General features: G+C 34.9%; 1 protein-coding gene across 5 annotated transcripts in view; it reads left to right on the forward strand.

Moving 5' to 3' along the window:
• The window catches only part of LOC113225693 (phosphatidylinositol 4-phosphate 3-kinase C2 domain-containing subunit alpha), a 73,087-nt gene extending 62,249 nt beyond the window's left edge, over positions 1-10,838 (forward strand). For all 5 annotated transcript variants that reach the window (XM_026458075.1, XM_026458079.1, XM_026458080.1 and 2 more), the window contains exons 30-31: positions 6,466-6,608; positions 8,665-10,838. In XM_026458075.1, the coding sequence (XP_026313860.1) occupies positions 6,466-6,608; positions 8,665-8,928 (407 nt within the window). In that variant the 3' untranslated portion in view covers positions 8,929-10,838. The remainder of the gene's footprint in view (positions 1-6,465; positions 6,609-8,664) is intronic.
• Positions 10,839-12,739: the final 1,901 nt, after the last annotated feature.

A 12,739-nucleotide genomic window follows, 5' to 3' on the forward strand; every position in this document is an offset into this window, starting at 1 on the left:
TATACGATTTTAACGCCCTATAAGTTCGGACACTTTTTAGTGCGGACTCGACGTCCATAGAATTGCCAGTCAATGCATATTTCTATTAATATCTTACTTATCGTTTTGTATAATCTTATCTTTGTTATATTATCATTATTTAACGATGAAATCATTTTATTCAACTGACTATACTTCGTTATCTCGGAACAATATTAGAATACGGTACTTTATCAATAACAAAAGTGATGTTAAAACGCAGGTAGAAAATTAAATAGCGCTTATATTCTGCATTAGGTGGGCACCACATTTATTAATGCATAATCGGGTTGAGATTCTTTAATAACACCAAGTGACGGGGCGAATAAGTTGTAGGCTTTTTGATAAGCGACACTCCTTGTTTGTTGCGTGCCACTCAGAGCTTTAAATCACTAAGACCCGCCACTGCGCCCGTCACCCTGCGAGATAAGTTGACAAGTCCCATGTACCTGTGATTTCACTAGCACCCTTCGAAACCGGAACGTAGTAATTTTAACATTACGATTTGGCGGCATAATTAGGTAACTTGTTACGCGGACAAAATTTTGACAAGCTTAATGCAATTCCGTGTAGGATAGTTTCCAAAATAACATACACGCGTTGCCTTCGATTTACATCCTAGAAAGGAGTATTTTTTTAAGAAAATACAGACAGCTTTTTCCGAATACATACACTAAATTTAGAAGTATGTGTATAAAAATACAAATAGGAGACATATTTTAAAGTTTTTCATTTGAATTTAATATACAACGTAATCAAATCCACCTGTCATTATTAAAATCTGTATATTATATTTATTAATACAAAGATCGAACACTCAGAAAAAATTCCTTCTATCCGGCCGGATTCGAACCGACGTCTTCTAGCTTACCGTGCCAGACGCTATACCAACTAAGCTACGGAATGAACCAGCGGACCTCACGAATTTTTCTAAGTGCATGGGTCGTATCTTTGTATTTGGTTTTTTCAACGACTTTTTAGTCGTAGCGCCACCTATGAGAAATCTATGAAAGCTTTATCACCCAGTTTGATATCTTTACAGTTGCCAGTCCTGGCGAGAGATGTCGCTATTCACTGTATTTGAAATTTTTATTGAATTGATATTCAATTATTTTTAAAATCTGTATATTATATTTATTAATACAAAGATCGAACACTCAGAAAAAATTCCTTCTATCCGGCCGGATTCGAACCGACGTCTTCTAGCTTACCGTGCCAGACGCTATACCAACTAAGCTACGGAACGAACCAGCGGACCTCACGAATTTTTCTAAGTGCATGGGTCGTATCTTTGTATTTGGTTTTTTCAACGACTTTTTAGTCGTAGCGCCACCTATAAGACATCTATGAAAGTTTTATCACCCAGTTAGATATGTTTACAGTTGCCAGTCCTGGCGAGAGATGTCGCTATTCACTGTATTTTAAATTTTTATTGAATTGATATTCAATTATTTTTAATTGAATATCAATTCAATAAAAATTTAAAATCTGTATGACTAAAAATTTTTTTGATAGTATAGAACAACTGTCAAAATAAGAATAAAGAATACAATAACGCAATTAGTAATCATTAGAACGTTTTAACAACATTCACTAGTACTTTCACAATCTATCGATAAAACTGTCGACAACAACTACATAATTATATGATTACTTAAAATTTTACGAAAACTGACAACCCTGCGAATGTCATTTTACTCCATCTTCAAAAAAGACAGATTACAAGAATTTATAATAATGTTCTCAAAAGCAATATAAATGAGCTTAACGATAGAATCTTTAATATTATACTTTGGAAGTAATTTTTCAAAAATGTTTTTTTATACATATCAAGAATTTTTCGAGAACAAAGACGAGATGTGATGTAATGTTAATAAATAAGATTATATATGATAAATATATTTTATTATATGATATTTAAAATCTGTTATAGTAATCGATAGACGAATGTATGTTTTAATCTGTGATACTATTATGGGTCTTTAACTTAATTTTACATTTATTTGGTATTGCGTATATTTTTTTAATTTATTTTTTTTTATTTTATTTTTATTTTTTTATAAAAAAAAATAAAAATAAAATAAAAAATAAAAATAAATTTAATTTAAGTTAAACATACATTGCAATGCCCTGCAGGGTTACATGGCTGTACTTTATATTACTTTTACAATCTTTATATTAGGGGTTAAAGTATGAAATTGCCGTTTTATTGCAATAGGTTCTTTGAATTTTCATAGAATTTTCATGGTTTGAGGTTTTCGAATGAAACTTTTTTCAAATGGTTTCTGTGATTTTTTTTTTATTTAAATTTGAAACATTTGAGTATCGACTTTCAATTGTTTTTGTTATTCAATTTAGACAAGAAAGATGGATACTGCGAAAATTCGAGTGATTTTTGAATACGAGTTCCGACGCGGAACTAACGCGGCAGAAACAGCCCGCAATATCAATGCTGCGTTTGGAGAGGGGTCTACTAATGAACGCACCGTGCGATTTTGGTTTAAACGCTTTCGTGATGGAAATTTCGACTTAAAGAACGAGCCTCGAGGAAGACCGCCCACACAGGTGAATAACGATGAATTAAGAGAGATAGTGGAAGCCGATCCTAGTCAAACTACCCAGGAATTAGCGGCATGGTTTAACGTTACCTTACCCACAATATTGACTCACTTGCGTCAAATCAATAAAATAAAAAAATACGAAAAATGGGTGCCTCATGATTTGACTGATCTGCAGAAAGAAACGCATGTTGAAACTTGTGTTGCCTTGTTGAACCGGTACAGAAATGAAGGAATATTGGATCGAATTGTAACATGTGATGAAAAGTGGATTCTTTATGATAACCGGAAAAGAAAAATGCAATGGCTGACCCCAGGTCAAATGCCACAACAGTGTCCTAAAGCAAAACTTACCAATAAAAAGGTAATGGTAACTGTTTGGTGGTCTCAGCATGGTGTTATTCACTATAGTTTTCTCCGATCTGGTCAAGCAATAACGGCAGATGTCTATTGTGCCGAACTCCGAACCATGTTGACAAAACTAGCAGTAAGACAGCCCCGACTCATGAATCGATCTTCACCATTATTGCTCCACGACAACGCGAGACCTCACACAGCACGAGAAACCATTTTGACCCTTCAGGAACTGCAGTTAGAAACCATTCGTCATCCTCCGTATTCACCAGACCTTGCTCCAACGAACTACCATTTTTTTCGTGGTTTGGACAATTATCTACGTGACAAGAAGTTTTCTTCCCAGGAGGCAGTACAAAATGCTTTCACACAGTTTGTGCAGTCTAGATCGTCGGAGTTCTATCGCAAAGGCATTAATAACCTTCCCATTAGATGGCAGCAATGTATAGATAATAATGGCAACTATTTTGATTAAATAAATTTGTTAAAAATTTAAAAAATAAACAATTAGATTTTCAGTACAAATCGGCAATTTCATACTTTAACCCCTATTATTACCAATGTGACGCAATATATATATGAATAAATAATTTGATCATAAAATAACGAAATTTGTTATGAAAAAGAAAATTACGCACGTGGCGTTCATTGGCTATCTATACACTCTGCTAACGTTTATCTCGTTGTAAGTTGTGACTTATCAGAAATACGAGTAGTCGTTTTTCTCAACGTTTTTATCAGCGGAATGTACACAATCAAGCTCCAGTATGAATGACAGATCTAATTTCTCACTGATAAATCACTTCAGGAAGTGTATGACTCAACGTTACTACTTATTGTATGTACTTTTTTATGTTTTGCAGCCATTTTCTATGATTCATTCGTAAACAAATGTCGGAATTTTCTTATCGCTAAAGGGAAAATACCGTCAACTATGGAATGCTTTTTATTCGATAAAAGTTTGACAAAGCGAGATAAGTACATATTACAATAGTAGGATTATCTAATATAAGACCGACAACCTAAACGTGCCTAACGGTCGGTCGAATTCTGGCTCGCCTATCGAAGTTTTCGAAATTTACCGTTAGCTTTTCGTTGAAGGAAAATATCGTGATGAAATCGGCAATTCGACGTTCAACGGTGAACCTTCTAGGTTCACTACCTTTGGAAGACTTGTGAAGTCTCCAACCCGTATTAGGCGTCGCGGACTATGGCCTAAGCCCTCGCCTAAGAGGAGACCCGTTCCCAGCAGTGGGATGTATAAATGAGTTGTTGTTGATGATGATTGATGACGCTAACAGTTTCACGTGAAACCAGTGTGAAATTCACCTCGCCAAATGCCAAATATAGAATTCGAAAAATTCAAACGCAGAGAATCACGGAAAGCGGGCTCATGTGGTCTCCCGGGGTGAATAAAGTAATACCAGTGTGGCTTAGTAAAATTAATGTAAATATACGATAGGTGGGGTAATAGGAACATACTTTACCTACCGAGCAGTATGTTAGCATAACTGCGTTTCGGTTTTGATGGGTAAGGGTGCTGGTGACATTACAGGCACATGGGACTCGTCAACTCATGTCTCAGGGTGACGGGCGGGCGTAGTGGCAGTGCCCCTCAGAGATTTGCGATTTAAAGCTCTGAGTGGCACTGCAACTGTTATGGACAGGCGTGTAGCTTACCATCAGGCGCACGACTTGTTCGTCCCGTCATTTGATATAATAAAAAATAAACTTTATTTTGAGTCTATTGTTGAACAGATAAAGTCTTATATAAACTTTAGACAGATACGAAGTACACTAACCTTGCCTTTGTTTATCCAGCTTCACACGTTTTAACAATCATTAGACTGAAGTCAATACTTACGAAGTATTTGCGCGATAACTTGCAAATTGTGCTGACGTTCCACTTCTCCCAAAATATGGGATAAGGGGAACAGTCATTGTATTACTTATAAAGATAATGTATACCTTGTTCTCAAGATTTGCCAACTGCCAAATTTGTTTTTCTTCCATATGTATTTTGAGCATCGTATTGACATCTCTTTAAAATCGTTGGAACTAATTTGTTTGTCTGTTTTATCGACTAATATAATGCTAAACTCTTCAGATTAAGAATTAAGGCTTCAAGTCCCGTGAACACCCGGAAAAGAGTGACCTCCTTCCTCCTTCTCTCCTTCTCTCCTTCTCTCCTTCTCCTTCGCCTTCCTCCGCCTCTTACCCCACGTGACCTTTGTTTTAGAAACAAAAGACATCCCTTGCTATAATAAACAGCAAGAAAAAGTGAAGCATACATTAAGTACATTTTGGGTATCTAATTAATTATAGTTGTATAGACCAGTAGCTCAGTACATTTGCGGCAGATGTAGTGTAGTTGAAACAGTAGTGTAGCACGCAGAGAAAGACTTTCTATAAGTTAAAAGTATATATAAAAAAGTATATATTAAATGTATAAGGTGGCAAATCTTCCCCTGAGTAGTGTCTCGGTGGAGTTATTTAAAGCAAAGTGCAGCAGATGGCTTAACTGGATCGCCGTGTTCACAGAATTATACCTAAGTGCATGTTAGTTTGTATATGTGATGAGACCATGCAATAGTATAATTTTCATTCTCTTTTGTATAGTGGAGTGTAAGGATCAGATTTATAAATAATATAATAATAACGCATACACTCATAGACACTACTACAGCCCCGCACTAGGGAAACCCTGTATCGCGGGTTCCATGGCCACACATAGAAAACTACAAATGACACGCAAACTCACGAGAGAAATAAATATAGGCCATACAAATATATCTCCCGGCCCGGAAATCGAAACCCGGGACCTCAGCGTGGCAGTCCAGCAATGTAGCACAGAAACTCTACAAACCCTGTATCGAAGGCTTTCTAGAATAGTGCGATATCTCAAAAGCATCTTAATTCACTAGGAAGGTGGGTTAAAACACCTTTAGACGTATCTACCGCGTACAAAATTGACATATCGTAGACCATCTACATATTGTTATGTAATTATTTTAACCAATGAAAAGCTCGGTGTCCCATTCACAATAAAATTTGTCTTTTCCAGAACAAATCTCAGTAATAAGTCAAGAAAGGAATTATTTTGGATTGGGCCAGTTTTCTTTACCATTGAAAAGTGCATAAAATACACTGTAATGAGTTAGATAGGTTTTGCGTCGAACCCCTCGATGTATGAAAAAAGAAAACATAGCAATAGACTTTGACATGTATACTACATGATATTTCTCACTGAACCTTTACTGGCTTATGTATTATTGAGATTTTATTGTAAAGTAACTCCATTAGTTTTTATTATAATTATTTAATACAAAGATCGAACTCATAGACAAACTTTTTCAAATCGATGGGACTTGAACCCACGACCATAGTGCACCGTAGTATTTATTGCTCTTACCAACTGATTTATCGAGTTGTCGAAATTCTCCTGTTTTTGTTAAAGATCTTTCGGCATTTTGACTGACTGTCAAGATAGAGAATTACGCGTTAGGGTGATTCGTTTTGTATTACGTTGTCGCAGAGCCAGCGGAGCCGGAATCGACGGGCTCGGGGTCGCTGAAGTTGTCGGTGCAGTACGCGGGAGGCGTGCTAGCCGTGCTTATCCTGCACGCGCAGTCGCTGGCGCTCACACCACAGGGTCTGCCGCCCAACCCCTACGTCAAGGTACGCAATCACATATTTCATTTTAATATAGCGCAGTCAAACTAGCAACATACTATTCAGCTTTTGTTTAATTAATATTTCTGATTATTTATTTATTATATAGGAGAGCCAACGTGATGCATATACAACAATGGCAAATGTACAATACGTTACAAAGTTTAAAGGTAAACGTATACACCATACTTACTGGCTAACACAGCAATCTATACAGATTCAAAGATATATGAAAATTAATTATTCAACTACTCTTTATAATTATACATAAATCCAATTTTCATTATATAACATTAACACGTTACGTTTTTTACCCCAGGCGTGTGCTAGATACCCCTTTATAGATACCCCTGAGCTCAGGGAGACTCAGGGGTTATGTGGGGACTCTCCCTCCATACTGGAGGGCCTACCCCACTAAAACCCCCTCGGGTTTACCTCTCGCCGGTTGAGTCGGCGCCGTGGGGTCGGTGCACATTCACCACGGCTATCAGTACTTCCCTGGACGAACTCTTTCACAAAAAGCTTTACTGTTACCATTGACCTACCAATAAATGGACATCGGGTTCGCGTTTAAAAGTGTCCGCATCTATAGGGCGTTAAAATGACATACAGAGCGTCAATCGCGCAACAGTCTTCGTTTGTTCGACTGTCAGCGCGGTTGTCAATCATGCAGTATCATATAATAATAAGTGGTAAAAATTACTGCAGTAAAGTGTAAAAACAGGGTTTTGTATCATATTTTCACTAAACAAATATATTGTGTTAGCATAGTTCTCATTTAAAAATGTTATTTTGTACAGTTTTATAGTATTTAATTTATATATAAATGAAGCGTAAATATAAATTACAAAAGCACACAAAATAATCAAATAGCTAACTGTCCTTTTTCTACACATTGCATGCGCAAAGGATGGAATATACTAATACGTTATTTACGAATATATATTATATATATAAATAACGTCAATTTCAAGAAGCTTATATAAACTTCTTGGTCATTTTCAATTGTTCGAACCACAAGCGATTGAAATATTTAGAACAAAGAAACTATAGAGTCGCTTTGATTTTAATCTTATTTTTAAAATGATTTTTAATTAAACGTTAGCAATAACTAACAAAATATTGTTGTACTCGTTTTACGGCTTGGGATTACCTATTAGAAGTCAGAAAATGCATTTGCCCGAAATAAGGTTAGCTCGAATTTTCATGTCAAATGTATTTTTTAGGAAGATTACAAAATAAAAACTAATTTTGTCTTTTTGAAAAGCATTAAAATTACATGAAAGCGTAACGGTTTTATTATAAATCGGTTTACGGAATTACGGATATTTGAGTTTACGTTTAGTGGGAATATCGGTACATTTATTATAGTACACGCTTATTTTCACATTTGTAGTAATATTTGTATGTTTGTATCTGCCCAACTCTTTATTAGTTCTTTAAGTGATTTGTACAAAATTGGACATAATAATATGTATAAAAATTAATTAATATCAAGTAATGGTCAGTCGAAGCAAAATGGTGGATTTTGTTAAATTTCCAGTAGAAGCTGAATATGGTGTTTTTGGGCACTTAAATTGTTGCAAGCAAAATTAGGCAGTACTGCAATGATGTTACAATTTAAATTAAATGTTTTAGTTTTTTACATTTCGTTACATGTCACTCCGTTTGTATAGGTTAACTTCGGACATTTTTTCGTGATTTTTGTATTAGACCCGACGTCCATTTGTTGGTAGGTCTACTACTAAATAATTAAAATAGGGAAGAACTAATTTATCCAGCGCCCACAGCGCAAACCGTTTGGTTATCAACATCTCTTGTTTAAAACTGCATTCCGGACTGCCGCGCAGAGGTCCCAGGTTCGATTCCCGGGCCGGGAGAAATATTTCTATGGCCTACATTTATTCCTCTCGTGAGTTTGGGTGTAATTTGTGGTTGTCTATGGGTGTGTCCATGGCACCCACGACACAGGGTTTCTCTAGTGCGGGGCTATGTTGAGTGTGTGCGTTATTATTATTATTACAATGTTTAACTGTTAGTATATGCCATCTTTTACTTCCAGGTGTATCTATTACCAGATCCAACCAAAGAAACGAAGCGCAAGACCCGCGTCCTGAAGCGGAATTCACATCCTTCATTCATGGAGATGCTAGAATACAGACTACCTATCGACGTCATCAGGCACCGAAGCCTCCAGGCGACAGTATGGCATTACGACTCCTTGCAAGAAAATCAATTCCTCGGCGGTGTCATGATACCACTCGCCAATTTGCCGTTACGTGAAGAAACTGTGGCGTGGTATCCCCTGGAATATATACCCCGGTAGCTATTGCTAGCACGCTCCGCCTTGTGGAGCACTAATATCCCGTGATTTGTAGGTCAATTTTGGTATTGTCAGAATAAGCGATTCAACCGCATTTACATTATGCTATACCTCTCTCTATTTTTTTCTCCACACACTTCAATTATAATCTTTTTCACGTAGCACCTAGCCGACGTTGACTATTCTAGAGATGTATCACTACAATTATCGATTTAATTAAACAAATTCGGACTGAATATTTTTTCAGTAATTTGGAACAAACGTTTTTGTACAAAACATTTTCATTTCGATTTCATGCTATCAGTTATTATTTTGTTACATTGAGGGACAGTTATACATAAACAAAAATACATATAATTAAATTTTATATATGTTAAAACTCGTGAACAAATTTGGTTTTGGGTTTACTGTTCTGAGAAGTTTGAAATTAAAGATGTTCCCAGTTTGAAGTTTTGGAGGTTATATTTTACATAATTGAATACAAAATATTAGGTGTATTATTATATCAAAATAAACTGCAGAAAAGCCTTAAACAGAGGAAATTATATAATGATATGGTCAAAAGGCATGACGTTAAGCCATCAGAAAGCGAGTTTAATGTCTACTCGCACACAAATTATTTTTTGTGATACGTGCCATCTATCCCTGATATCGGGAACTTTTTTGTCGGTTTTATCACTTTCTCGCATGGTATGGTTGGAGAAGAAATTATCAGCTTTATTTTTTATAATAAAGTAGTTCCTATCTATACGCAGGTACTGAAAATATGTTTTTTTTGCGGCTAGATTTCGCTCAACATTAAGAAACTAACAATTGTAGATGTCAGTCCGATTACATACTAATTAGTCATTTGAGTTTCTTTTATATATGATTTTTATTTCCAGACTTAGACAGACCTTTAGAATAATTTAAAAAAGCTAATGAATTTATTTTTATTCAAACTTGTAATTATGACATTAGAAGACGCTAGAGAATTCTTTTAAATATGGTTTCGCTATTGTTTTTTTGAATTATTGCCACGTCAAATGGAATTTATCAAACGTTACCTTACTATGTGAAAAAGATTTAGTAAGTAAGGAGAATAATATAGGAGAATTATTAACCACACAAAATGTAGTATAATGTAAATAGGTGTGTAGGTAGGCCCGTTACATATATTAAAATTGATTGATACATTGCTACTAAGGGATAGGGGTTCATTTATATAAGGTGCTAATAAATTGTTACGTATAATTTTAGGGCCGTCAATTCACCACAGAAGGATCAATTACAAATTTGTTGCCTTTGCATTATACTAACATTTGAAAATGGGAATAAACGTTGTCAAACAATTTAATAGATATTTGCACACCTATCTATTACCTCGATGTTTCGGCCAGGTTGCACTAACGGCGGTCAAATTAATGGGTAGGCTGACTCAGCGAGAATAATTTTTTTTATTTAATTGGTAAGTTGTCGGCTTACCTATTAAATTGTTCAATCGCGTTTATTCCCGTTTTGAAATTTTAGTTCAAAACTTTACAGAAAACCTAATTTATATTTCTGTCCAAATATAATTTTTATTTATTTTTTATTTTAGTAGTGAAGGGGCCAGTAATAGTTAAAACGTGCCAAAAGATGACATTGAAAATATTTGAATAGCTTTAGTAATTATATTGTCCTTAAATTTTTCGAAAAAAAAAAATAACTTATTGTTGCTATCTTTACTTCAAACTGATTAGAAACATTCGTATCTAATTTATTAGCACTCTGTATGCGCTCGTTTTGTTCAATGGCCTCCTAAAATTGTTAATTTTTATAAATCAAATCGTTTACTTCGTTTTAAAGAACAAATTGATATGGTGTTCAATAGAGATTCCTATTTAACCCTATGTCCAATGATTACACGCGGGTTTCTTCTGAGGAAAAGGCTAATGAAAGACCCCTCATAAAAAGGCAGCTAATGCCAAAAAGAAATCGCTTTTCAACGATATTTTGATACAAATTTATTAAGATTTATCATTTAACATTCTAGATAAAGTGAATAAATTTCAAAGCATAATATTAATATTGCTACTTAATACTTCAATGTTAGTAACGCAAGTTAATTAGTTTCAAATTTATACTTTGATCCCATTTTACCAACGTTGTTTCAAGAAGCAGATGGAACTACATTATTTTTTAATTTTAACTGCGCTCTGCACTATGTAACGAGTAAGATGGCGTCCTCACTTGCCAGCACTTAGGGTTCGTGTGGATGCCCAGTTTTGTGCTGCAGCTTTCCGTAGCGTCCTGTCAAATATGGTAGTGTATGTCCTTTATGTAAAGTCATAAAGGACATACTTTCTTTTTCTTGAAAACCTTGTGTGTAGAGAGGGCTTTGTTTTGCAAGATTCAACGTATATTAGTTTACAATACTCTCAAGTCAATTACCATTTTAATTTGATCGACTCTGGCTTCTACTGTGTGTGGTAACTAGAAGGTCCGGTTTTGTTGGTTGTAGCTTCGTTTTGTTGGATAAGCTGAACTGCGTTGAACTCTTCATCGTTTAATAATGCTGACGCCCTTTTGAGAATTAATTAAATTACATATCAATAGACAAAATTTGCAAATATAAGTATGTTATATCATATCGGTTTAGTCGTACATTAAGAAATCACATTCCCAAATAAAATACATCATATTCTATTTTTTATATTACTTTATGGAATAATGTTTTATCAATGTATGGTGCTTTTTTTAGGCCAGCGTATGAATCATATTTTCACTTATACACAAATATAAATGCACATTATTGTTTCTTTTTATATTTATATTTTAAAATGCTGAATGTAAGAAACATTTAAACCTGTAATAAATATGAAAACATGCATGAAATTTTAGTTAGGCAGAAATTTTCCATTCCCTTAATATCACTAAGTCCCTATATTTTGTAAAATAGTCATGGAGTTGACGATCCTGGGTGCCCAGTTGTGGCCGCTGGATAAGGTATCGGGTTCGATTCCCGGTAGAACCAACTTGGAAAATGAATTATATTAAATTTGTGCTCTGGACAGCAGTGGCGAGGCGTCTTGTCCTCGTTAAAGCCGAAGCTTTAACTTTTTTTTTAAAACAAAGAACACTTACTTTAAACAAAATTTCTTTTCCCGTTAAAAAGGCGCGTGGCGACATTTAAGCACAACACTTATTAGGACACAATATACTAAGTTTACTTCATTTCACAGGATAACTTATTCTATACATAAAATAATCATAGCTTTTAAAGTAATTTTACATTTTAAGCTGCCCGTCGCGACACGAAAGTATGTAGACAAACACATAAATGCTACGTGTTGCTATTTTAATTACCTATGAATTACCATGACCTTCTACATACATTCGTTACGTAGTCCTATTAGAAAGACACACCCAATTAAATATAGATACATATGTAACATTATTTATCGTAAAGATTTACAAAATAGAAATTAACCATTTTTGTATCAATTTGCAATTATAATAATTTTGCTACATTATTTTAAGAAACTTTACATCTGGCAACGATTCTGACGTTAAAAAAAATTAAACTATAATGTGTTGGCATAAGGTTTAAATTTAAGTGAACGCTATTCGACAATAACTCGAATTATTGCGGCTTTTCAGCCGGCATTTCGTATATTTTGAGGGGAGCGCGATTATAGATTTCATGAATGAAATAGAACTCGCCGATCCGCCGGCTTATCTTGCGCTGATAGCGAATATTTTGAATAATTTTTTTTTAAGTGGTAGGGTATGCGCGCTGCCAATGGTAATAGGTACGCGGAAAATTTTAGACAAGCCGGTGGGAATCGAGTTT

This window comes from Hyposmocoma kahamanoa, unplaced genomic scaffold (genome assembly GCF_003589595.1).
Source record: "Hyposmocoma kahamanoa isolate Upper Pololo Valley unplaced genomic scaffold, ASM358959v1 169, whole genome shotgun sequence".
NCBI lineage: Eukaryota > Metazoa > Arthropoda > Insecta > Lepidoptera > Cosmopterigidae > Hyposmocoma > Hyposmocoma kahamanoa.